Source organism: Candida pseudojiufengensis (genome assembly GCF_024610245.1).
Source record: "Candida pseudojiufengensis strain CBS 10847 chromosome Unknown scaffold8, whole genome shotgun sequence".
Taxonomy (NCBI): Eukaryota; Fungi; Ascomycota; class Pichiomycetes; order Serinales; family Debaryomycetaceae; genus Lodderomyces; species Lodderomyces pseudojiufengensis.
The window spans coordinates 84,389-107,007 of NW_026261526.1; the positions used below are offsets into that span (position 1 = coordinate 84,389).

Here is a 22,619-nt window from a genome sequence, read left to right on the forward strand (position 1 = left end):
ACAGAATAATGACTTATAATCCATTTCGTGAACAATATAATTCAACGTCAAATACACAACCAACATTAACATCAACTCCAATTCCATCATTATTTAAACCATTTAAAGTATCAAATACTTCAATAAATTTAAAAAATCATATAGCAGTATCATCAATGTGTAGTTTTGCAGCAGATAATAACCATGAAATTGCAAATTTACATCATTCAAGGTATAAATCATTTGCTTCACAAAAACCAAGTATTATAATGTTTGAAGGTACATTTATAAATTCAAATTCAATAATTGATGATAAAGAATTAGGTATATGGAATGATGAACAAGCTTTTAAAATTAAAGAAATTGTTGATGAAATTCATCTGTTTGGATGTATTTGTTTTATACAATTATTTCATGGTGGTAGAATGGCAAAAGGTTTAAATATCGTTGCTCCTTCTTCAATACCATATGATTCAAATTCAATTGTACCAAAAGAATTAAATTTAAAAGAAATTGCAAAAATAAGATTTGAATATTTGGAAGCTGCTAAAAGAAGTATAAATATTTGTGGATTTGATGGCATTGAAATTGCTTGTTGTAATGGAAATTTATTACATCAATTTCAAAGTAAAATTACAAATCATAGGGAAGATGAATATGGAAAAAAGACAATTGAATCAAGAATTAAATTATTATGTGAAATAATTGATGATTTAAATAATGAATTTAATTCAACTAATGACAATAGTATAAAAGTTCCAATAAGTGTAAAATTTTCAATAAATGATAATATAAAACGAGCATCAGGAATTCATCCAATTGAAGAAGATATAATGAAAATGTTAAAAATTTTAGTATATGATAAAAAGATATCAATTTTAAATATAACTTCTGGAAAGATTTCTCCCAATTCAAAATTAAGATATACATTAAATCGAAATTCAAATATACCAGCTCATATAATTTTTAGTTCTTTTTTAAAAAAAGAATTCTCAAATACAAATTGTTTAATTGGTTGTAGTGGTGCATTAAATATGAATATTCCAAAATTAAATGATTATATTGAAAAAAATAAATTAGATATTGCTTTTATTGGTGAAGGATTTTTAGAAGATCCAAATTTAATTGAATCAATGGCTATAAAATTAAATTATTTATTACCACCTTAAACATTTTTCATTATGATGACAATATATCCGATTATTGATGATATCGATATAACCAATCAGGTAATTTTTTATCACCCTTTTTCAAAAATTTTTTCAAAGGTAAATAAATTTCTTTATCATCAATTTCAACAATAAATGAAAAACTTTCACCAAAATTTCCTGCTCTACCAGTTCTACCAATTCTATGAATATATTCTTGAAAATCTTTTGGCATTTGATAATTTATAACTAAACTAACATTTGGAACATCAATACCTCTTGCTGCTACATCTGTTGCTACTAAAATTGGTGTTTCATGATTTTTGAATTGTTGTAATGATGTTTCTCTTAATTCTTGAGATTTTGAACCATGAATTGTTGTAGTTTTAAAATTTTTTAAATTTAATTCTTCTGAAATTTGATCTACTATATCTTTAAAATTTGCGAAAATTATAATTAAACTTTGTGGATTTTTATAATTATGAGATTGAATTATTTTTATTAATTTTGATATTTTAATTTGTTCCAAATTAGCTGAATCATTTATTAATTCAAATTTTTGATCAATACTATCTAATGCTTCTCCTGCTCCTCCTATTGTTATATGAATAGGATCAATTAAATATGTATTTGTTAATTTTGTAATTATTGGAGTTATAGTAGCAGTATACATCATTGTAATTTTATTTTTAATTCCAAATATTTTTGAATCAATGGAATTAACTAATTGATTATTTGTTGGTAAATATTCATAAATTTTAGTTAAATCTTTTTCAAATCCCATATCAATCATTCTATCAGCTTCATCCATTACAATATAATAACATTTATTTAATTCAAAAATTTTTTTTTCAATAGAATCAATTAATCTACCGGGTGTACCAACAATTATATCACAACCATTTTTTTCAATTTCATCAATTGTATCTTGATATTTATGACCTCCAATTATTGAAATTATATTAAAATTTAATTTTTTACAAAATATTTCAGCTTGTTTTTGAATTTGTAATGCTAATTCTCTTGTTGGTGCCAATATTAATATTAGATTTTCATTTTTAATTTTTTCATATTTTAAAAAATTTGAATCAATTGATAATAAATAATTAAAAATTGGTATTAAAAATGCAAGAGTTTTACCACTTCCTGTTTCTGCTATACCTATTACATCTTTATGTTCAATTGCCACAGGTATACTTGATCTTTGTATAGGTGTTGGATTTTGAAAACCTGATTCGGTCAAAATTTCAATCATTTTAGGATTTATTTTACTTTCTTTCCATGATCTAATTGGATTAGGTATTGATGATTTCGTATTATTAGTATTTTTAATTATTATTCCATAATCTTCATTAAATATTCTCCAATCTCTATTTGTCATTTGTTCAAGTGACTTATTAGTCCAATGACCAATAGATCTATCTTTTAGTAAAGGATCTTTAAGTTTTTCATCATCATCTTCTTCATCATTAATTAAATAATTTGAATCAAATCCCTTTGACGTATCTTCTGATTCATCCCAGTCAAACTGGAATTTGTTTCTTTTGGTCCTTGGTTCATACGAATGATGTCGTATTTTTGGTTCCAAATTTAAGTTTGTATCGTTTCTTTGTGATTTGAATTTGGTTGTGTTTGATATGGTTGTGTTTGATATGGTTGATGATTGACTTTTAGGTAATGGTAGTTTTTGTTGTTGAGGTTCTGTGGTAGTTTCTTTTATTCTCTTTGATCTTGAAATATATGTAGGTACAGTCGTATCATCTTTTAGTAGTTCATCAATTGAAATTGGTCTTTTCGACATTTACTGGTTTTATTAGATAAAAAAGTGTTGCAAATATCTGAGTTTTAAAAATTTAATTTTTATTTTAATTTCAATTCTATTTTTTTTTGTCAAACTTTAGCTATGTCTACGAGTTAGTTACCTATAGCACTTGTGAAGCGAAACTTATGAAGATGGAAGAAGTATGAATACTGATTCAGGTATTTGCTGAAATCGAATTTGATGTATCGATAGTTCTAATAGTTTCACATGTCAAAATATATTAGTGGAGTGATTGAGAAATGCCAAATGGATGAGTTCGAGGCTAACGATAAATCTTATGAGTTAGGACCTAACACGATCATCCGTATCGTTATTTAATTCTGTCTCAGCAAATATTTGAATCAACCATTATTTTTTAATGAGTTTCTTAAGAATTCGTTAACTACTTATGAACTAACCTAAGAGATTACATGATATGGAGTAAATAATTTCCAATTTTTTGAGAATCGAATGTAATGTTTTAATTCCATAATGAGTAATAAATTTGTTGGAGAAATACTAAGATAGAGCTTGTTTGGTCTTTGAAAAAGTCAAAAATTGTGATTTCGTAACATCAATATAATTTATTCAACTTATTCAATTCATATCCGATTCACATATTTAATTTTTGAATACTTAGATCCATAGGATCAATTCAAAATCTTTACAAATACCTTAATTTTGGTGTGTACCGTCTGAAATAGTGTGCATTTAAGTTTGTCAAGAGTCATAGTATGATAAATATATATATCAGCAGTTACCATAATTCGGTTAAAAGGTAAGTTTCCGACTTTTCAAACTTTCAAACCTACAATTTATACAAGTAAGTCTAAAATTTTTTTGAAGCTTTCTGAAATTGATTGATTCATCTACTAATCATTAAATTATACAAAATTAGAAAACTAGTTGTAACAATTGAACCATATAAAGAAATATATAAGTATAATCTGTAATTGTGTATAGTGCGTATATGTGTATATTTATATATATATATATATGTATGTATAACCAAAAAAAATCTCATAAATTGTATAAAATCATAAAGTTTTAATTATTGAAAAAAAAAGTGAAACCAAGTATTAGTAAAAAAATAGCATTAGCATAATTAGTAGTATCATTAAAAATTTTTATTAGTCTATAACTTATCATCTTTTTGTATATCTTTTTGTTTTGTAATTATCATTAAAATGTTTTGAAAATTTTTGTATTCCTTGATTAACTTTTTATTTATATTCCCCCTTATTATATTTTGATCTCATTAATTATAACCCATTATTAATTAATTAGTTGTATTATTTGTTGCGTTTGTTGTGGTACCTTTACCACTCTTAGTAGTAGTCTTTAAATTATTAATTCCTTATTATAAGTTTTAAATCATTTTTATTTGATGTAGTACTTATCCCATTTTTGATTATCCCATTCTTAGCAGTAGCTGTGGTCTTAGCATTATTAAATCCATAAAATTCAGTTTTCAAATCCATATTTAAAGATTGAATTAAATTTTTTAAATTTATCAGATGAAAATAATTTGAATTTAATAAATTTGAAAATTCAATTATTGAAAAATTTAAAATTTGATCATTTGTTAAATTATATTCTTTTGGTATTAAATTATCATTAATTATTGTTTTTGATTCTTCATTATTATTTGTTTCAATTGTTTCATTTGTTTCGTTTGTTTCAGTTGATTCTTGTTTTTCCTTATCACTGCTAACTTTTTCTTTTTCTTTTTCTTCATTATCATCAGTCTCCTCCCCACCTTTTGTAACATATAATTCAGGTTGATTAAAAGGTAAAACAGCACATAACCAAATTCTAGTTTTATAAATTTTAAATAATTCTTTAATTAAATTTCTAAAATCAATTCTATTAAAACCAGCAAAATAATAAAAAATTAATTTTTTAAAATCAAATTGATATTCAACATTAATTAAATTTAATTGATTTTCTAATCCAAGTTCTTTTATCTTGTTATAACATGTTATAAATGCTTTTTTCTCTTCAAGAAATTTCCCACTTAATTTATGAACTTCCTTGGGGGTTGCAAATCGTAACACCTGTTTTGTTGGTAATGTTATTATAAATTCATTGTCTTGATTTGATCTTGAATTAATTATAGTTGAAGCATTCATTGAAGTTGGATGAGTACCACCAGTAACTCCAGTAACTCCATTACTACTACCAGCACCATTAGCACCACCACCACTCTCATCATTAATAGTTAAACTTTTTAAATGTTCTAATTTTTTTAAAAAATTAAATAATATAGCAAAATTTAAATTTACTAAAGGTTCAATAATCATAACTAAATCTTTACCTCTATCACCATCAATTATAATTAAATCATTTTTTTGTAAAAAAATATTCGAATTATTGGGGTAACTTAATAAATCAAATTTTCCATTTTTATTAATAATTAAACAAAGAATTTTATGATTAAATGTTAAATTATTTAAATTTTTTATAAATGTTATTAATTTTATTATTATTGAATTATTTAATAATTCATTCATTTGACGAACTATTTCATTTGTTAATTCTGGATTTTGAAAATAATTTATTGTTTTTGAATATAATTCTTTTAATTCTTGTGATGCTATGATATATTGATCTTTTAATAATAAACCATTTTCTAATTTAATAGGTTGACCAGGTATTTGTTGTTGTTGAGAATTAAAAGCTGTCGTAAGTTGTGGTTGATATTGTGACTGTGATTGTTGTTGCTGTTGTTGTTGATTTTGCTGCGAAGGAATAAATGTTTGATAATTTTGAAGATGTTGAGATTTTGGAGATTGATGTTGATTTTTTTGATTTTGATTTTGAAATTGTGTCGAATTTAAACCATCTTGAAATGGTACAAATGTATTATTTAAATTAGATTGTTGTTTTAAGCCATTAAACTGTTGATATTGTTGATAATGTTGTTGTTGTTGTTGTGTTCCATATTGATAAGGATAATCAACTAACTGACTTGGTCTTCTTGATTGAAATTGACTAAATTTTGATCCTAATCCAAAATTCATATCATTAAATGAATCATTTAAATCAAAATTACCATTATTGTTATTTGTGTTATTACGAAATTGATAATTTCTTGATTGAAAACTATTCATCATTGCATAAGATGATAAATCTCTATTATTATTGTTACTATTACTACTACCATTACCATTTGAAAAATTTATTCCTTTAAATTCAAAATTGTTTCCCAAATTTTCATTACCATTACTATTCCCATTCCCATTTCCATTATTTAAATAACTTGAATTTTGAGAACTTAATGGTGAAGATTGATGAGGATTATTATTTAATGATTGACCATTATTAAAAAAATTAGATCTTGTAAATGATTCTGCTGCATAACTTGGTCTTCTTGATGATATATTTGATACTCCACCTTGCAACTCTAATGGTAAATTAAATGAATCTTTCAAACTTATATTGTTATTGTTGTTTTGATTTATATTGTTGCTATAAGAATTATTTAAAAATTCTAAGTTTGGTGAATTTATTGATAAATCATTTAATTTATTAAATAAAATATCATTGAAATTTGATTGTGATGATAAAGGATCATCATTATTTATTGATGAAATATTGTTGTTTCCATTTATTGGTAAACTATCTCGTCTACTTCCATTTGGCATATTATGATTGTTATTACCATTCATATTATCATACAGATTTAGTGAATTGCCATTAGTATTATTATTTATACCATTCCTCAGATTTAATGATTGATTATCATTTAGGAAATCAGGTAAATTCATTCCAATAATTTGTTGTTGTTGTAATTTTTATTGATTCTATTTGATTCTTTTCTATTTCGTTTGCTGTTAAATATGATCTCTAATTATTATTTGTATAATTCAGGCTGGTGTTCTTTGATTTAATGATATTAATACTCTATTTGGGGTATACACTCTCTCTTTCTCTATACTCTATTCTATAAAATTATAAATAATGAATGAAGTTGTAATAAAAGATAAAATTGGTTGTCAAAATGTTTATTAAATAACATAAATTGTAAATACTTTGTATAAAGTTACACAAAAACAAAAAATTAAAGAAGTCACAAGTTTTTTTTTTTCCTGTTTTGTTTAATAAAACACTTTGAGTATAAAAGGTGCATAAATAATGAAGTAGAAGAAGGGGTTAGATTGAAGTAAGACCTAATATCAAAGTAGGACCTTTAAAAAGTACCCTTAAGGGATACAGTAGTTTGATAAAAACGTATTAATGTAAAAAACCCCTAGTATAATCCCCAAAACCCGCAAAAGACAATAGCTTAATATCATTCAATCCAATATATCCTTACCATTTGAAACACCCCACCTTAAAAATCTACCGTATATCATATATTAATCCTTAAAATTGATAATTATTAATTAAACTTAACAAACTTTAAAAGATCTTAAAAGATTTTTAAAAATTTCAGGTTCACTTTTTATGTCTTAAAATCTGGGGTAAAAATTTTATACTAAGCCGTATTAATTAATTTGACTAAAAAAAGATTGATCTTACACTAAAACCCCCCATACATATTGTAAATCTTCAATTAAACTTAATAAGTATTACATCATCATAAATTGACTTGTGAAAATATATAAATCTAGACTAATATCTGTTGAAATTTAATAAAAAATCAAAATTTTGTTTCATTCGGAATTTACTATATATTAGCTTACTCTGAGTAATCTCATTTTGATAATACAAAAATAAGTTAAATTAAGGATATAAACTTCAAGATTTTAATTACTTCAAGAGGAGAAAGGAAGAATATGAACTAGAAGATTAAGGATATTTGAATAGAAAATTTTAAATTTTCTTCCCTCCCAATCAATATTAAAAACAAATTCTATGATGGAAAAGGCTTTCAAGCACCAAAGATAAAGTTCAAGAAAGAACAGTCGTAACCTTAAAAGATTCAATTAATATTAGAATCTTATTGATTATTAATGAAGCATTTCGAAGAATCAAAATTCTCGAAAAGTTTAATCAATTTTGGTGCAAAATTCATCATACTTGTCGGGCGTAGTTGATTTATTTACGGAAGTTAAAGCACTCAAATTATGAATTTTAATCAACCTCTCTTAAAGTTTGGGTTTTAATTTTTAACAAATTGAAAATTTCCTGAGATGCTTGATTTAGTGAAACTATTAACTTGCGTTCGTCTTACTTCACTTATCCTCCAAACATAGATTTGAAATTTTCAGATTTAAGAAGTAGACTAAGTACAAAAATAAAAATATTTTGTAAAGCTAAAAGTCTAAGATTATTCAAAACCTTATCATATCTTTTATAATCTCACTTTCTTTTATATCTTCTAATATTTATAATTATACTTTTCTTTTCTATTATTTCTCCACTTGGCTACCACTACAGCTTCAATCAAAAAGCCTACCTTTATCTCTCCCTAATCTACACTATCATTTTTCGGTCCCTAAATTTTTTATTTTTATTTTTTTTTTTTGTTTCAAAATTTTCCCCGAGTTTTTTTACGAAGATGATTTATTATTTTATTATTTATTATTATTTTTATGGGGTAATCAGAAAGTTTAATAAAGTAACATCAAGATAAGGATACATGATTACATGATTATACCGTTTCATGAAACGGAGATGACTTGTTGTGTAACTTAATTCTTTTAATTTGTAATCTACATACTACTATACATTTATCAATTGAGATATATTTCTTTCAAAATAATCTAAATCAACGTGAACCAAACCTGTTTAAACACCCGCCTTTGAAATTTCAAATCAATCCCTTCTCATCCTTGTTTATCATAAATGACAATTTTTAACTTTTTATCTCCCTCTCTTCTATTTAAATCAATCTTTAAAAAGTAAGATTTAACTTTCAAATCTCAATACATTTTTCTTTTCTCCGTATTGGCTATTTATTAATACTTGAATCACTTGCTCTTCTATAACCACAACCAGCTCTTGGAGGATATGAAGTACCATCTATAAAAACAGCATCATCTTCATCAAATGGTAAACATGAACACCAATCTGATTTTGAACTTGTATTCATTATTTTTTTAATATGATTTGGATCTGAATTTGAACATCCTGACCATGATTTATGTTGACATATTCCACAAACACTTGCTGTACACATTTTATTCTATTTGTTTTTTATTGAGTTTTAATTGTAGTTTATAGAATTCTAATTTTCTGTTATAAAGTGAATTGAAATATTCTATTTTCTAGTATTTGAATATTTAATGATAGTTGTTAAAAGCTTGTAATTTATATATGTTAATGAAAGATAGTAATGATGAATTAGAAATTTATACCCTTCGAATTTGTTTAAATCTTTTTAATGATTATTTATATTTTAAAAATTTAAATATCACAAGATATGAAAGAATGATTAATTACTTAGTAATTATGGTTACAATACTTCAGTAAATATAATGTATTATTAAGTAATAAAAGAATGATTTATTTTTTCAATGTTTATTTAACCGTTTTTGTAATCAGTTATAATACAATTAACAAAAGATAAGAAGATTGCTAACTAAGAGTGGTAGTTGGACATTGAAGTCCGAATTCCATTCATCCAGGTTAAATTTTAACCTCGTTATGTTAAAAAACGCTTAATTTAAAACGATTTTTTCCGTAACCTTAACAATCTTTCTAATTATCTTTTTTTATTTTCCTTCAAAGTCAGTCGATTAAATAATGATCATACCACTATTGCTTAAATATAGTACGACTGATTTTGATTGATTTACTTCGGATAATCTGTGACATACTTACTAAATTTACGATATACTTCAAGTGACTGACTTATATCTTCATTGATTTCAATTTACATTAACCCCGAAGCATACTTGTTTAACATTTTGGATTATTTTAATCGTACCACTGTGAACATCATTATCGTATAACCCCAGCTTTTTTTGCTTTCTTTCTTTTATGGTATAACCGATAAACATTCCATCGTCTCGAGTTTGAAAAATACATGATGAATCTTGAACCCCAGATTATATTTCCTTCCTTATCTCGATTTCATTGACTTCATTTATACCAATTGTTGAAGAAATATTTCCTTTGTAAGGTATTTTAGTTTCCGAAGTGACTGTAGAAGAGGCTCAACTTTAAACAACCGAGTTCAAACTTTTCATATAACCTGAAGAAGAAACGAAAAATCTGTATTTTCAATTTGATCAAGATTTAATACTCCTTGCTAGCTTATCAAGACCCTTACAAACAGAGATTTTTGTTGATCTCAAGACAGAGAAATTAGGGAAACTAAGACCCTTTTAATTCTGCAAACAATAATATTCAAAGTATCTCTACACTAAATTTAAATCAAACTCCGTAATAATCATTTATTAGATAGTAATATCTTGAATGTTAAATATATAGTTATATCATAATACCTTTACTTACTAATATTCCATCAACATAAGCAAGATTGAAATCATACTTCATAATATAAATTTATAATTCATTCTCTAGTTTTATATATTTATACCAGCCCAAATATTCAAAAGTTAACTTAATTACCACCACCAACTTGTGATCTATGAGCTTCAATAGTATCACCATCTTCTAAATCTAAGTCATCAGGAGTATTATTTGGTTCAACTCTAACACCATCAATTAAAAATCTTAAACTATTTAAATCTTTTCCTTGTCTTTTACAAAATGCTTCCATTAATCTTTTCATTGGAGTATTTCTTTTAATTTTAAAAAAAATTTCTGCTGATCCATCACTTACTTTTAAATTTATATGAGTTGTTCCTGTTTCTGATTTTTCTTCTTTTGGTTCATTATTATTTGTTGATGATTCATTATCTTTTGGATTTGACGCGTCGTTATTATTTGGGGAATCTTGATATTCGTCAGACATGTTGAGGTAAATAAAATCTAGTGATTATTGGATATATAATACTTTGATTGATTGATTGATTGATCAAATTGATCTAACTCTGTTAATTCTTCTTTTATTATGCTTTTTTGAAAGTTATTTTATTCTATTTGTGTTGCCTCTATAAGAAACACGAAATAATTAATTTTTGTGACGTATTACACGACCATACAATTTTATCACCAACTATAGTAATCTAATCGTTGAGTTATCAATATTAGTTTCAATTTACAACCAACATGATCTATATACTACAATGCAAATCTCACTGAATAACAGTACATAACACTGTGCCTTGAATAATTCTGACGACTGATGAGCTTTTCAGTATTCGATAGTTAGCTTAAATTCTCCATTTTAGCATTTGAACAAGGGTAATGTTTGAAGATACGAGAATGTTAAGCATAGACATTATGCATTGAATCTTTCATTTCAACTCAACTGCAGTCAATATATGATCACTCCTTTACTAGTCATTCATTTTTCAATCATGTTGACAATCGACTCAACTAAAAAGTTAATTTTAATACGTTTAGAAAAAAATTATTATTTTGTTTCAGATTTGTTTCAGATTTAAATAATTATGAGACAAATTATTTTGATTCATATACCTCCCAAATTTCTTCAAAATAACATTTGATCCAAGATGACTTCAATTTCTTCATTAATCAATCAACTATGATTCGAAATTACCTAAATTTCACTGAAGTTTCAACTCAAATTTATTTAAATCAATATACAATATTATTATTTTTAATCCTTGTTAAATTAATTTTACTACGAAATTCATTAATAAATACAATATCAAAACAAGTTATAGATACTTCAATATGTGATGAAGATAATATTCAACCATTACTTAATGGAATTCATAATATGATTATAGAAAATTTAACAAAATTAAAGTATACTGGAATTGTATTTATAATACTTATTATAAAAACTATAAAAGCATTAACAATTTTTTATATTGATATATTATTAGGTACATATATTTGTTTATTAAATGCAATTGTAAAAGGAACAACAGAAGTAGCATTTGATACAGGTGAAACAGTTATAAGAACAGTAAATGTTACAATAGTTGAAGCAACAAATGAAATAGAAGAAGGTTTACAAGGATTATCTAAATTTATAAATGATTTAGTTACTGGATTTAATGCAATAAAGAGTTTTTTCACTAATGGGAAATCAGCTGATGAAGGTAAGAAATATGAACAAAAAATCAATATAACTTTGGGGAATTTAAAGGATAAGATAGCTATACCTGGAACAGTATTAGAAAAAATTGATAATGCTAAAAATATAAGTATGAAAGGTATAAATGATTTAAACAATGAAACTCAAACATTAATTGATACTCCTTTTAATTTAATTATAAAAAAATTAGATAATGTAAAATTATCAAATCTGTCTGCTAATATTACAATTGAACCAATTAATGTTAGAAGTAGTTGTTTAAAAACTGTGGATGAAGTTCAAGATACCCAAGACAAATTAGTTAAACTTGTTAAAATAGTAAGTAAATATTTATTTATTGGAATGATTTTAATTATTATTGGATCTATTGCCTATGCATTATATATTGAATCAAGGAGATGGAAAAGATCTACAAATTTTATAAGAGATACTGATCAAACTAATGAAATTGGATTTAGAAATCAACATAATATATATAATAATGCTATATTATATACAATTATTAAAAAAATGGGATTCAACTTAAACTCAAAAGTTATTTGGTCGATTAGTTATATGACGAACAAATTTACATTGAATGTTTTAATGTTTGGATTGTTAGGTATATTAACAGTTATTCTTCAATACATTTTAATTAAATATGTTTCATCGGAAATTTCAAATCAAATGAAAGAAATAGATAAAAAACAAATTGTATCAAATATAACTTCAAATTATATAAAATCAATGAATAATTATATTAATACAACTGAAATAAATTTAAATGAAGAATTATTTGGAGAAATAAAAGAAACATCAACAAAAATTAACAATACAATATCAGAATTTGTTGATAATTTAGATTTTGCAATTTCTGAAATATTTGGTAAATCATTTATTTATGATGCTATAAATACTGTAGTATATTGTACAATAGGTAGAAAATTAGAAAAAATTGAAAAAGGTTGTAATTGGTTAAATGAAAACCTAAAGATTAATTTACCTTTAATTTCAAAAAATTTAGAAAAGGATATAAAGAATATTAAATTTTTGAATTCAAATTACTACTTAAAGAAATTAAAATCAATTATTGAATTTTATTATAAAAGTTTAAAAATTGAATTAATTATTAACTTATGTTTCTTATTGTGTTGGATATTACAATTTATAATAGGTTTATTGATATTATTTTTCAAACAAAGTAAATCAGATATTGAAAATATTAACCTAAAAATATTTAGAATTAGTTCACCAAAACCATTAAATGAAAAACAAAAAAAAGAATATCAATATCCTTTATCTGATCCATTATTAATTAAAAATTTTCCTCAAACTTCTTCAAGTGTATATCCTGTATAATTAAATTATTCTCACTCAATGTTTTCATTTATATATATAGACTACATATTATCTACTATTTCTTAATAGGTGCTGGTTTTTTCCAATAATATTGTTTATGAACTTTTCTACAAGATCTTAACCCACCATTACCCTTTATATTTTCAACTAAATTTTTACGATTTAAATCTTCATCTTTTTCATGAATATAATAATATTCTTCTTCAAGGGGTTTTCCAGCTGCATCTTTACCTTTTCTATAAATTATACCAATACAATTTATATTATTTAATATTATTTTAATTTCGGAATTTGTTAAATTTGAAGTTAATTGACTTATTGAATTTAATATTGATATTGGTGTTGAACTTAATCTTGAAAATGCTAAATGATTTATAAATATATTTTTAATTTCTGATATATTTGGTAATGATAATACTGATTGATCTTCAATTTCTGAATTTGTTTGTTGTTCTTGATGAGATATTGTAGTGGTTGATTTTTTTTTCTTTTTTAATGGTGGTTGTTGATCATGATTTTCATTTTCATTTTGGTCTTGATCATGATTTTCAATTGGTGGGTGAGTTTCATATTTATTAATTTTTGGTTCCTCAGATAAAGCTCTTCTGATTGTATTTGTTTTATCTTTCAAAACCAATTTTGGTGATACAGATGATGATCTTTGTTGAGTTAAATCATTATTATTTTGAAATATTTTAAATTGTGATGTAAGTTTATTTGGTTTTGGATGCATAATTGTAACCATATGTTTCTTTTCTTCTTGTTGAAGTGGTGCCTGTCCTTTATTGAGATTTTCAAATTGTACATTTCTTGCCAATTCCTGTTCTTTACTTGGTGTTTCGTCTTTTTCAACTCTGATTGTTTCATTTTTTGGTTTTGATGGTGTTTCATAATCATCGTTTTCATCAATAAGTATTTCATTCTTTGGTTTTGATGGTGTGTTTGGAATTGAACTACTTAAATACAATTTATTTATTGGAGTTGACTCTTCAACTTTTTGATTATGATTATTAGCCTCCTTCTCTTCATTATTTTTAAGGATTGGTTTTTCATCATCTGTTAATTCATCATCATCTTCAGTCAAATTTTCTTCTACATCACATGGGTTTATTAATATAATTTGTTTTGAAATTTCCAACATTATATTTTCAAATCTAGGTAATACAATACTTTCATTTTTATGAATATAAAATTCAGTATAATTTGATGTCAATTTAATTGATTTTGATTTTACATTTGATGTATTCAAATGCTTATTATCTTTTTGAAATTCAGAAATAAGGTAAGTATTTTTTTTAATAGTTGAATGAACAAAACATGATTTTGGAATAATTACTGAAGCACCATTTGAACCTTTACATTCAATAATAATTTGATCTTTTGTATAACCAATTTTAATATGAACTCTTGAAATAAATGAATCTTTTGCATCTAATGTATAATCACAACTATTGGAAGATCTACCTATAGAAAAATGATTTTCTTCAGATAATAATGGGATTCTAGTTATATGTTTGTCAGGATTTAAGATATTAAAATCTTTATTGATACTGATTGATGTTTTACACTTCTCTTTTGTTTCAATTGCTTCTTGTACCTTATCAATCTCTTTCTCACATGATCTATTAAATGTATCATCTCTTGCTGGTGAAGATGAACGAAACAATGATGATGATGGATTTGGTGTGGGGTATTCATCACGACCTATTCTTTGTTGCGAAATTGACTGAAACTTTTTCTCTTTAATTGCAAATGGATCATTATTTTTCTTAAAGTCTTGATCACCAACACTATCATGCAATGGTGAAGATGGTGGAAATTGATAATTATATGACATTGTAATTGAATGAATCGAATGGGTTGAATTGAGATCTAATACACTTGTATCAATTGACTATAGGTTTCTTCACTCGAATATATTTTGTCATGTTAAATTCTGTTTATAATAATGTTTACATTATAGATTCAAATATCTCGTGTTGTTTACATTTCGAACCAAGTTTATTGTGTAATATTGATTGACCGCGTTTCAGAATGCCAAGGCTACCAAATACAAAATGGCTATAGCCCTAATGATTTATCTTACTTCTACATCTTAAAATTTATTTTGAATGCACTACCAATTATTTGCAAGTGGCTACCAAATACAATATGTTAAGATTACATAATTCTCACTAATAACTATTATGTAATACGTACAATTTTTCAAAAGTTTAGTTAGGCAAAAAAAGTATAGGAAAAAAAAACTTTCTATACAGATTGAAATTTGTTAATAATTTTTTAATTTTCATACACCATCAACTAATAATATAATCAAACATGGGTAGTATGTAGATACTAGATTTAAGATCAAATTGGGAAGAACAAGGGAAACTGTCGATGAGATGAACATATCATGAATAATGAAAGAAATATGGAAATATGAAATTGAAGTCATCAAGCCCATGCTTAAATTTTGAAGTACAAACATCTTCACGCCAACAACATTCCAAGTCGATCAATGTGAAAAATGTAATTCAGAGATTGAGATATAGCGAGTAGCATGAAGGAATTCTGTTTCATGATTCATGTCACATTAGACCAAAATCTAAATCAAGAAGAGGTATATGAAGAAAAGAAGTAATGGAAATGAGATAGAAGAGGGCAATATCGAAAACACTTGTTATTCCAATAAAGAAAGTTTCAAGTACAAGTAATACTAACTTCGTTTTATAGAAGGTACACCATCATTAGGTAAAAGACATAACAAATCACATACTTTATGTAACAGATGTGGTAAAAGATCTTTTCATGTTCAAAAAAAAACTTGTGCATCATGTGGTTATCCAGCTGCTAAAATGAGATCACATAATTGGGCTTTAAAAGCTAAAAGAAGAAGAACTACTGGTACTGGTAGAATGGCTTATTTAAAACATGTTACTAGAAGATTTAAAAACAATTTCCAAACTGGTGTTGCTAAACCACAAACTCAATCAGCTTAAATTAATTGAATTTAGTAGAAATGGGAGAGGAGTTTAGTATAATTAAAGATTAATGTTGCATCAAATTGTTATAAAGTTGAGATATTTTTTAAGTAATATTAAGTTGTTAGTTACGTATACATCATGATTGGACATCAAAAATACACACTGTAAATTAATGTGAAAATAGAAAACACATATGAGGAATTGTAGAGATTGCATTATCTTTCACTTCTTGCATTATATTTATCAAACAATCTATATACCCATTTCTTCATCACTTTCTCTATTATATTTATCCATATCATTCATTTCATCATCATTATCAGATTCATAATTCATATTAAAATAAAGATTATCAGCTTCTTCATGATTTACAAATCTATTTAAAATTTCTCTTGATAATTCAACAGTTTCAGATTCATAAGGAAATTCAAATCCATTTGCATAATCACTTTCAATATCAGCTAATAATTTCCCATTTTTTTCAAAATCTCTTATTGTTAAATGATTCATTTGTCTTGAATTTTTTTCACAATTTTCATTAAAAATTGAAATATTATAATGACCTTTTGATCTTATTTTTGTTAATAATTTATGAGCATCAATTGATAAAGAATCTGATCCAAATGCAATTCTCAGTAATACAACAAAAATTTCATACATTGTTTGACTATAAATTAAATCGTTTGCTTCATGTAAATCTTGAGTTAAATAATTTATAATTCTAACTATTAAACCAATTAAATGAATTCTATAATGAATTAATTTTGATCTTGGTGTTTTAGTTATATAAATTTGTTCAATCAATAAAATTCGTATAAATGATTTAAAGTATTCTTTATTATGTAAAAATTCAATAGTTTGTTTTGTAATTATAATTGATATTAATAATTCTGCAACTTTAATTTTTAAATTAAGTAGATGTTTTTCATGATTAAATTCTAAATCATTTGATGGAATAATAATTTGTTTTGAAACTTTATAAATAGGTTGAGGAATTACAATTAAATAATTGCCTAATTTATCATGTTCAATTGGAATTGTTGAATCAATAATTTTCATATCAAAATTATTTCCCAAAAATCTATTTAATCCAAAAAATTTAAATCCATCTTTTATTGGTATATCTATAGTAAAAATTTTCATTAAAGATGTTATCATAGATACATCTGAATAAGGTTCATTAAATCCAAAAGTATCTTCAGTAATTGATGAAGATAACATTTCAACAATATTAAACATTATATTAATTTGAGCAACAGTTTTAAATCTTTCTTCATTTTGAGGTAAACAAGTTTTAATTAAATCATTAGTTAAAATTTGATTCAGCCAAATTTTTTTAATAAATTCAATATCATAAGTTGAACTTATTGAAATTAATTTTTCAATTAAATCAAATGAACAAATTAAAATATATTTTTCAATTGCAATAACTTGATTTGGAACATCATGATAATTTTCAAAATCAACTTCTTCTTCTAAATTTGGATTTAGTAAAAATAAATATTTTTTAGATAATTTTGAAAATTGTTGAATTAATTTTATAATAACTGTTTTGGAAACTGAATCAGGACTGAAATTAATAATACAAAAGATTAATGAAATTAAATAGGGAATTGATACTACTGATTTTTTATCTAATGATTGTATGATAATATCTAACAAGAATAATGTGAATTTTTCAATCATTTCATTTATTTTTAAATCTTTCATTGTCATTAATACTTCCATAATTGATGATGATAAAGATTGACGTCGTTTGATCTTGTATCCATATGATGTTTCCATATCAAAATCAAAACATATTTTACTCAAGTAATCAAATGATTTTCTAGGACTTCCAACTATACTATATTTCCATAATTGTTCAATTAATTTAGCCGTCTCGTTTGTTGGATTAATTAGTTGAACTTGTTGAATAGGTTTTATAACTAGTGACAGATCCGGTGTTGAAGCTCTGGCATCTTGACCCTTTTTGTCACCAACCTTCTCATTATTTTGACGAGTATTACTTCTAATTTGTTGTTGTTGAGGTGGAACTTGTGTAAATCCATTTGTAATTTTTCTCTTTTTTAAAGCATTACTAGTTATTAATTCATTTTTTAAAAATTTTCTATCATCTTCTAATTTATTTATAGCTTCATTTAATGCAATAGTTTCTGATTCTTTTGATCTTTTTAACGCGTCAAATGATTGTTTTAATTGTGAAATTTCTTCACGTTTTGAATTTTGTAATTGTAATATTTGAGCTTTTAATGTTGCTATTTCTCCATCTGCTTGAAATAATTTATTTTGAATTTCATTATTTAATGGAATATTTGAATATTGTGATGCTAATGGAACTGTTGTTGTTTGAGGTGTTATTGTTGTATTTGAAACTTGTTGAGTTTTAGTAGATGGAATTTGTGTTTTACCAATTAAAAATTCTTGTAGTAATTCATCGTCTTCATCATCAAAATCATTATCAGAACTCGTCATATCTTACGCGTTGGTGACATAGTTTTGTTGATTGAATTTTGGTTCGGTTGCAAAGTTACATAGATCTGATAAAAAGGTGCGTCATATTTATTCCATGTACAAGATTCGTTTTTTCACGCAGGTCATTTTAAGTGGGGTTTTGACAGACTTAGACCAAATAAAATTCTGACAGTAACAGCATAAGAGGTCATTGTAGTTGTAATGTACCTGTTTAAGCTCGATACCAAATTACATTCTACTCGTTTTTGGTTAAGCTAAAATCAATTGAGAAAATTGTTCTGCTAAAACAAAGGGTCTGAAAAATTAAGTGAAAAAAAAAAAAAATTGCATCTTATCGTTGCAGCATCTATTAACAAATTGAAAAATAGATCAAATTACTTTACAACCGTACATAGTTAAACAAGTCTCACATAATGACTGATGTACAACCTAGAAGAAGGAGTTCTACAAAAGACATATCCAATTCACCAAAGTCATCACAGACCGATGATGGAAAATCATCACCTTCCTCCTCCTCATCATCCTCAAACAAATCAAACACCAATTCAACCACATCAAAAAGTACAGTTCCACCAGCTTCCTTAATACCCGTACAACCAACTCCTTTAACATCTCGTGACAAAACCACAAAAAGATTAATAGTAGTATTATCACAAGCATGTTTAGAAACTTATAAAATGAATTCAGGAAATGGACCAGGAGGAGATAGATTTGCTTTATTAAATTGTGATGATCATCAAGGATTATTAAGAAAAATGGGAAGAGATATAGCAGAAGCAAGACCAGATATAACTCATCAATGTTTATTAACTTTATTAGATTCTCCAATAAATAAAGCAGGAAAATTACAAGTTTATATACAAACTGCAAGAGGTGTTTTAATTGAAGTAAATCCAAGTGTTAGAATTCCAAGAACTTTTAAAAGATTTAGTGGATTAATGGTACAATTATTACATAAATTAAGTATAAGATCTGAAAATTCAAAGGAAGTTTTATTAAAAGTTATAAAAAATCCAATAACTGATCATCTACCTACAAAATGTAAAAAAATTACTTTATCATTTGATGCTAAAATAAGAAAAGTTCAAGATTATGTTTCTACATTAGATGATGATGAAAGTATATGTGTATTTGTTGGTGCTATGGCAAGAGGTAAAGATAATTTTGCTGATGAATTTGTTGATGAAAAAATTGGTTTATCTGATTATCCTTTATCTGCATCTGTTGCTTGTTCAAAATTTTGTCATGGTTGTGAAGATGTTTGGGAAATTTATTAATGTGATGTGAGAGTAATTATGATATTTGATTTATGGATGTACATAGTTATGCTTAAGGTGTAGAGACTTAATTTATGACGTTTAGAGCTTTTGAGATGATGAAAGAATATAGGAGTTGTCGTTTTTACCAAGGTGACGTCTAAATTTCTACTTTACTCTAACTTTTTATCTGTTCTTTTAAAATCAAATGTTTATCCTTACATTTTTTCCTACATATAAAAAAATTGTTTCAGATGTAGTAAACTTTGGAACAAACTAAGGGGATCTTCGACACTAAAACTTCAACCAAATTTTACAATATAGTCTTATCAGTATAACTTTCTAGTAGTTGATATCTCCAACATTTCAATAATGGTGATTGACATGTGCTGAAATTTAGTTTAATTTTGCACCATTTTTAAATGAAGTGGGTAAATTATTAGCAGCCGTTGTGCAATTAAAAAAATTTAACGAAAAGTTAATTTTCAAAAACTAACGCATTAAATCAAATAATTTTAGAAACGAATGTGTCCTTAAACCAATACTTAATTGATCTAAAGGGATTAATGTTGAAAGTCGATTGCAAAAGCTCTGAAAATGTGAATTCAAATTCTGCATACTGTTTTTCTAGATCTTAGAAATGAAAATCCACAGGCTTATTAAAAGACATTGGCTTCCAATGCAAGGTGATAGGATTGTCTTAAAACCTAACTGATTGGTTTACATAGAAAATATGACTAACATGACTAGGAACTGGGCTCAAAATAATATTTTAAAACTCATGAGATTTTACATTTTGCAATCAAAAAAAAAAAAGTAACAAAAATGAGATATTAAGTCCGATTAAATAATATATCATATGAAGTATATTTCTAAACTACTTTAATCAAAAAATATGGCATGAGATTTTGATTGAAAATAAGAAGAAAAATAATAATCTAAGTCCACTCATTGTTTCTTGAAAGAATTAACACCATAAATGTTTGAAAATGAGAAAAAATAATCGAATGTTAATTTTTTTTTCCTTTCTTCCTTCCGAGTTGCATCAACGTATAATTACATAATATTATGAGAGTTTTGGCTTGTTGCTTGTTTCACACTATTACCAAATTAAAAAGCTTTTGAATAAATGATTCAATTTAATTGACAAAGTGACATGTGAAAATATAGATTATGAAGTTGGTTATCTTGACGAGGGATATAATGTAAATTTAGGAGATTAATGTGAGAAAATATGAAACACAAACATTTTATTTGTTCGTGCTCGTGGAAAATAAACCTATCTAATTTTAGATATCATGTTCCTCTTTGTCTCTCCAACTTCAATTGGCGTTAAAAGTTCTAGGTTTTCTTGGATACGACAAGTGTAAATCAGGTTCTGAAGAATCATAGTTGAACGAGGGTGTCACTCCTATTATGCAAGAAATTCTAGATCAGTATTTGAAATAATAAAATCTAAACTTTTGTGATTGATCTTATTTTAATTGATTAATTTTGCAACATGTATAGTTTTTGTGTAAGACAACTCTCTCCTATTTTAATTTGTATACAATTCATCACTTTTACATCAATGGTCTAAATGCTAGCAATTTTGTTTCCATTTCTCCAATTTTGTTTCCGTTTCTCTTCAAGAGGTCTGACTCGTCATAAACGCTATCGTAATGGGGGACAAATTAATCAAATTGAAATTGATCAAAGCGGAATTTAAAAGATTGTTAGAGGAATGACTTAATGATCCTATTTAGATAATTAGTCTAAATATTTACCCCTATATACATATACGTAATATTATATTACATACTAAAGATGTTCAATTAGTAAGTAAGTATACATAACTTAATTCATCGCCTTTTTCAAAATCTAGTTTCAATAATATCTGTTCTTTAAAATTCTATTTATTTTCAAAATGGTTTTAATCAATAAATTATCACTTTGATGATATTGTAAACCTATTAGAAAGTAAAACAATTGTAGCTTTCATTTTAATATTCAATTAGAATTAATTGTTTTCGATCTTATTGTTTTTAATCTAATTAAGATTATTAGGTACTTATACATTTAATTCAAGAAATTATCCCCTCATTTTCACTTCTACTTTATTACTATTAATACTACATTTACCAATCTTTTAAGAGTATCTCATTTAATCAGTTCAACCAATTATTTATTCATCAATACTTACCCGCAATTTTAATTGAAAGTCAGACTTAAATTCAATTTTGTAGCCTCAATACTAAGAATAGTACACACTTCATAAGATTAAAGATATTGATCAAACAGAAAACAAAACGTTCAAATTAATTTTGTTGATAATTGTACATTCCCTCTACATAAAATAAATTTTCATTTCCTACTCCTTTAAAGTATTCATCAATCGATCTTTAATTCAGTTTTGCATTTCATTAAACAATTTGATTCAAGCTGGTATTTTATTGCTTTGACTCAATTGTTCCTAAAGATCAGAATACAAGCACAACAACTACTGTTTTACTTCGATTTTCATTTCAATTTTACTCCGCTTAATATTACTACGTTTCTCATTATCATTTTTATTACACAAAATTAATA

General features: G+C 25.2%; 10 protein-coding genes across 10 annotated transcripts; 4 read left to right on the plus strand and 6 right to left on the minus strand. All coding sequences in view use genetic code 12, as the record gives it.

Moving 5' to 3' along the window:
* Positions 1–8: 8 nt before the first annotated feature.
* On the plus strand, positions 9–1,148 carry KGF55_001661 (uncharacterized protein; the record flags this gene model as incomplete). The annotated part of the gene is made up of 1 exon (XM_051756260.1): positions 9–1,148. One exon carries the CDS (start codon positions 9–11, stop codon positions 1,146–1,148), a length of 1,140 nt encoding a protein of 379 aa, XP_051615340.1.
* A 31-nt stretch (positions 1,149–1,179) lies between these two features.
* KGF55_001662 (mRNA splicing protein) lies at positions 1,180–2,928 on the minus strand (the record flags this gene model as incomplete). Its single annotated transcript, XM_051756261.1, has 1 exon — positions 1,180–2,928. The coding sequence occupies one exon, from the start codon at positions 2,926–2,928 to the stop codon at positions 1,180–1,182; it is 1,749 nt and encodes a 582-aa protein (XP_051615341.1).
* Positions 2,929–4,277: 1,349 nt separating this feature from the next.
* On the minus strand, positions 4,278–6,698 carry PSP1 (Psp1p; the record flags this gene model as incomplete). The annotated part of the gene is made up of 1 exon (XM_051756262.1): positions 4,278–6,698. One exon carries the CDS (start codon positions 6,696–6,698, stop codon positions 4,278–4,280), a length of 2,421 nt encoding a protein of 806 aa, XP_051615342.1.
* Positions 6,699–8,827: 2,129 nt separating this feature from the next.
* On the minus strand, positions 8,828–9,055 carry KGF55_001664 (uncharacterized protein; the record flags this gene model as incomplete). Its single annotated transcript, XM_051756263.1, has 1 exon — positions 8,828–9,055. One exon carries the CDS (start codon positions 9,053–9,055, stop codon positions 8,828–8,830), a length of 228 nt encoding a protein of 75 aa, XP_051615343.1.
* Positions 9,056–10,444: 1,389 nt separating this feature from the next.
* SMT3 (SUMO family protein) lies at positions 10,445–10,798 on the minus strand (the record flags this gene model as incomplete). The annotated part of the gene is made up of 1 exon (XM_051756264.1): positions 10,445–10,798. The coding sequence occupies one exon, from the start codon at positions 10,796–10,798 to the stop codon at positions 10,445–10,447; it is 354 nt and encodes a 117-aa protein (XP_051615344.1).
* Positions 10,799–11,494: 696 nt separating this feature from the next.
* PRM1 (pheromone-regulated protein) lies at positions 11,495–13,354 on the plus strand (the record flags this gene model as incomplete). Its single annotated transcript, XM_051756265.1, has 1 exon — positions 11,495–13,354. One exon carries the CDS (start codon positions 11,495–11,497, stop codon positions 13,352–13,354), a length of 1,860 nt encoding a protein of 619 aa, XP_051615345.1.
* A 55-nt stretch (positions 13,355–13,409) lies between these two features.
* TOS4 (Tos4p) lies at positions 13,410–15,191 on the minus strand (the record flags this gene model as incomplete). The annotated part of the gene is made up of 1 exon (XM_051756267.1): positions 13,410–15,191. One exon carries the CDS (start codon positions 15,189–15,191, stop codon positions 13,410–13,412), a length of 1,782 nt encoding a protein of 593 aa, XP_051615346.1.
* A 482-nt stretch (positions 15,192–15,673) lies between these two features.
* RPL37B (60S ribosomal protein eL37) lies at positions 15,674–16,335 on the plus strand (the record flags this gene model as incomplete). Its single annotated transcript, XM_051756268.1, has 2 exons — positions 15,674–15,680; positions 16,070–16,335. The coding sequence occupies 2 exons, from the start codon at positions 15,674–15,676 to the stop codon at positions 16,333–16,335; spliced, it is 273 nt and encodes a 90-aa protein (XP_051615347.1).
* Positions 16,336–16,572: 237 nt separating this feature from the next.
* KGF55_001669 (uncharacterized protein) lies at positions 16,573–18,795 on the minus strand (the record flags this gene model as incomplete). Its single annotated transcript, XM_051756269.1, has 1 exon — positions 16,573–18,795. One exon carries the CDS (start codon positions 18,793–18,795, stop codon positions 16,573–16,575), a length of 2,223 nt encoding a protein of 740 aa, XP_051615348.1.
* Positions 18,796–19,208: 413 nt separating this feature from the next.
* Positions 19,209–20,072, plus strand: NEP1 (18S rRNA pseudouridine methyltransferase; the record flags this gene model as incomplete). The annotated part of the gene is made up of 1 exon (XM_051756270.1): positions 19,209–20,072. The coding sequence occupies one exon, from the start codon at positions 19,209–19,211 to the stop codon at positions 20,070–20,072; it is 864 nt and encodes a 287-aa protein (XP_051615349.1).
* Positions 20,073–22,619: the final 2,547 nt, after the last annotated feature.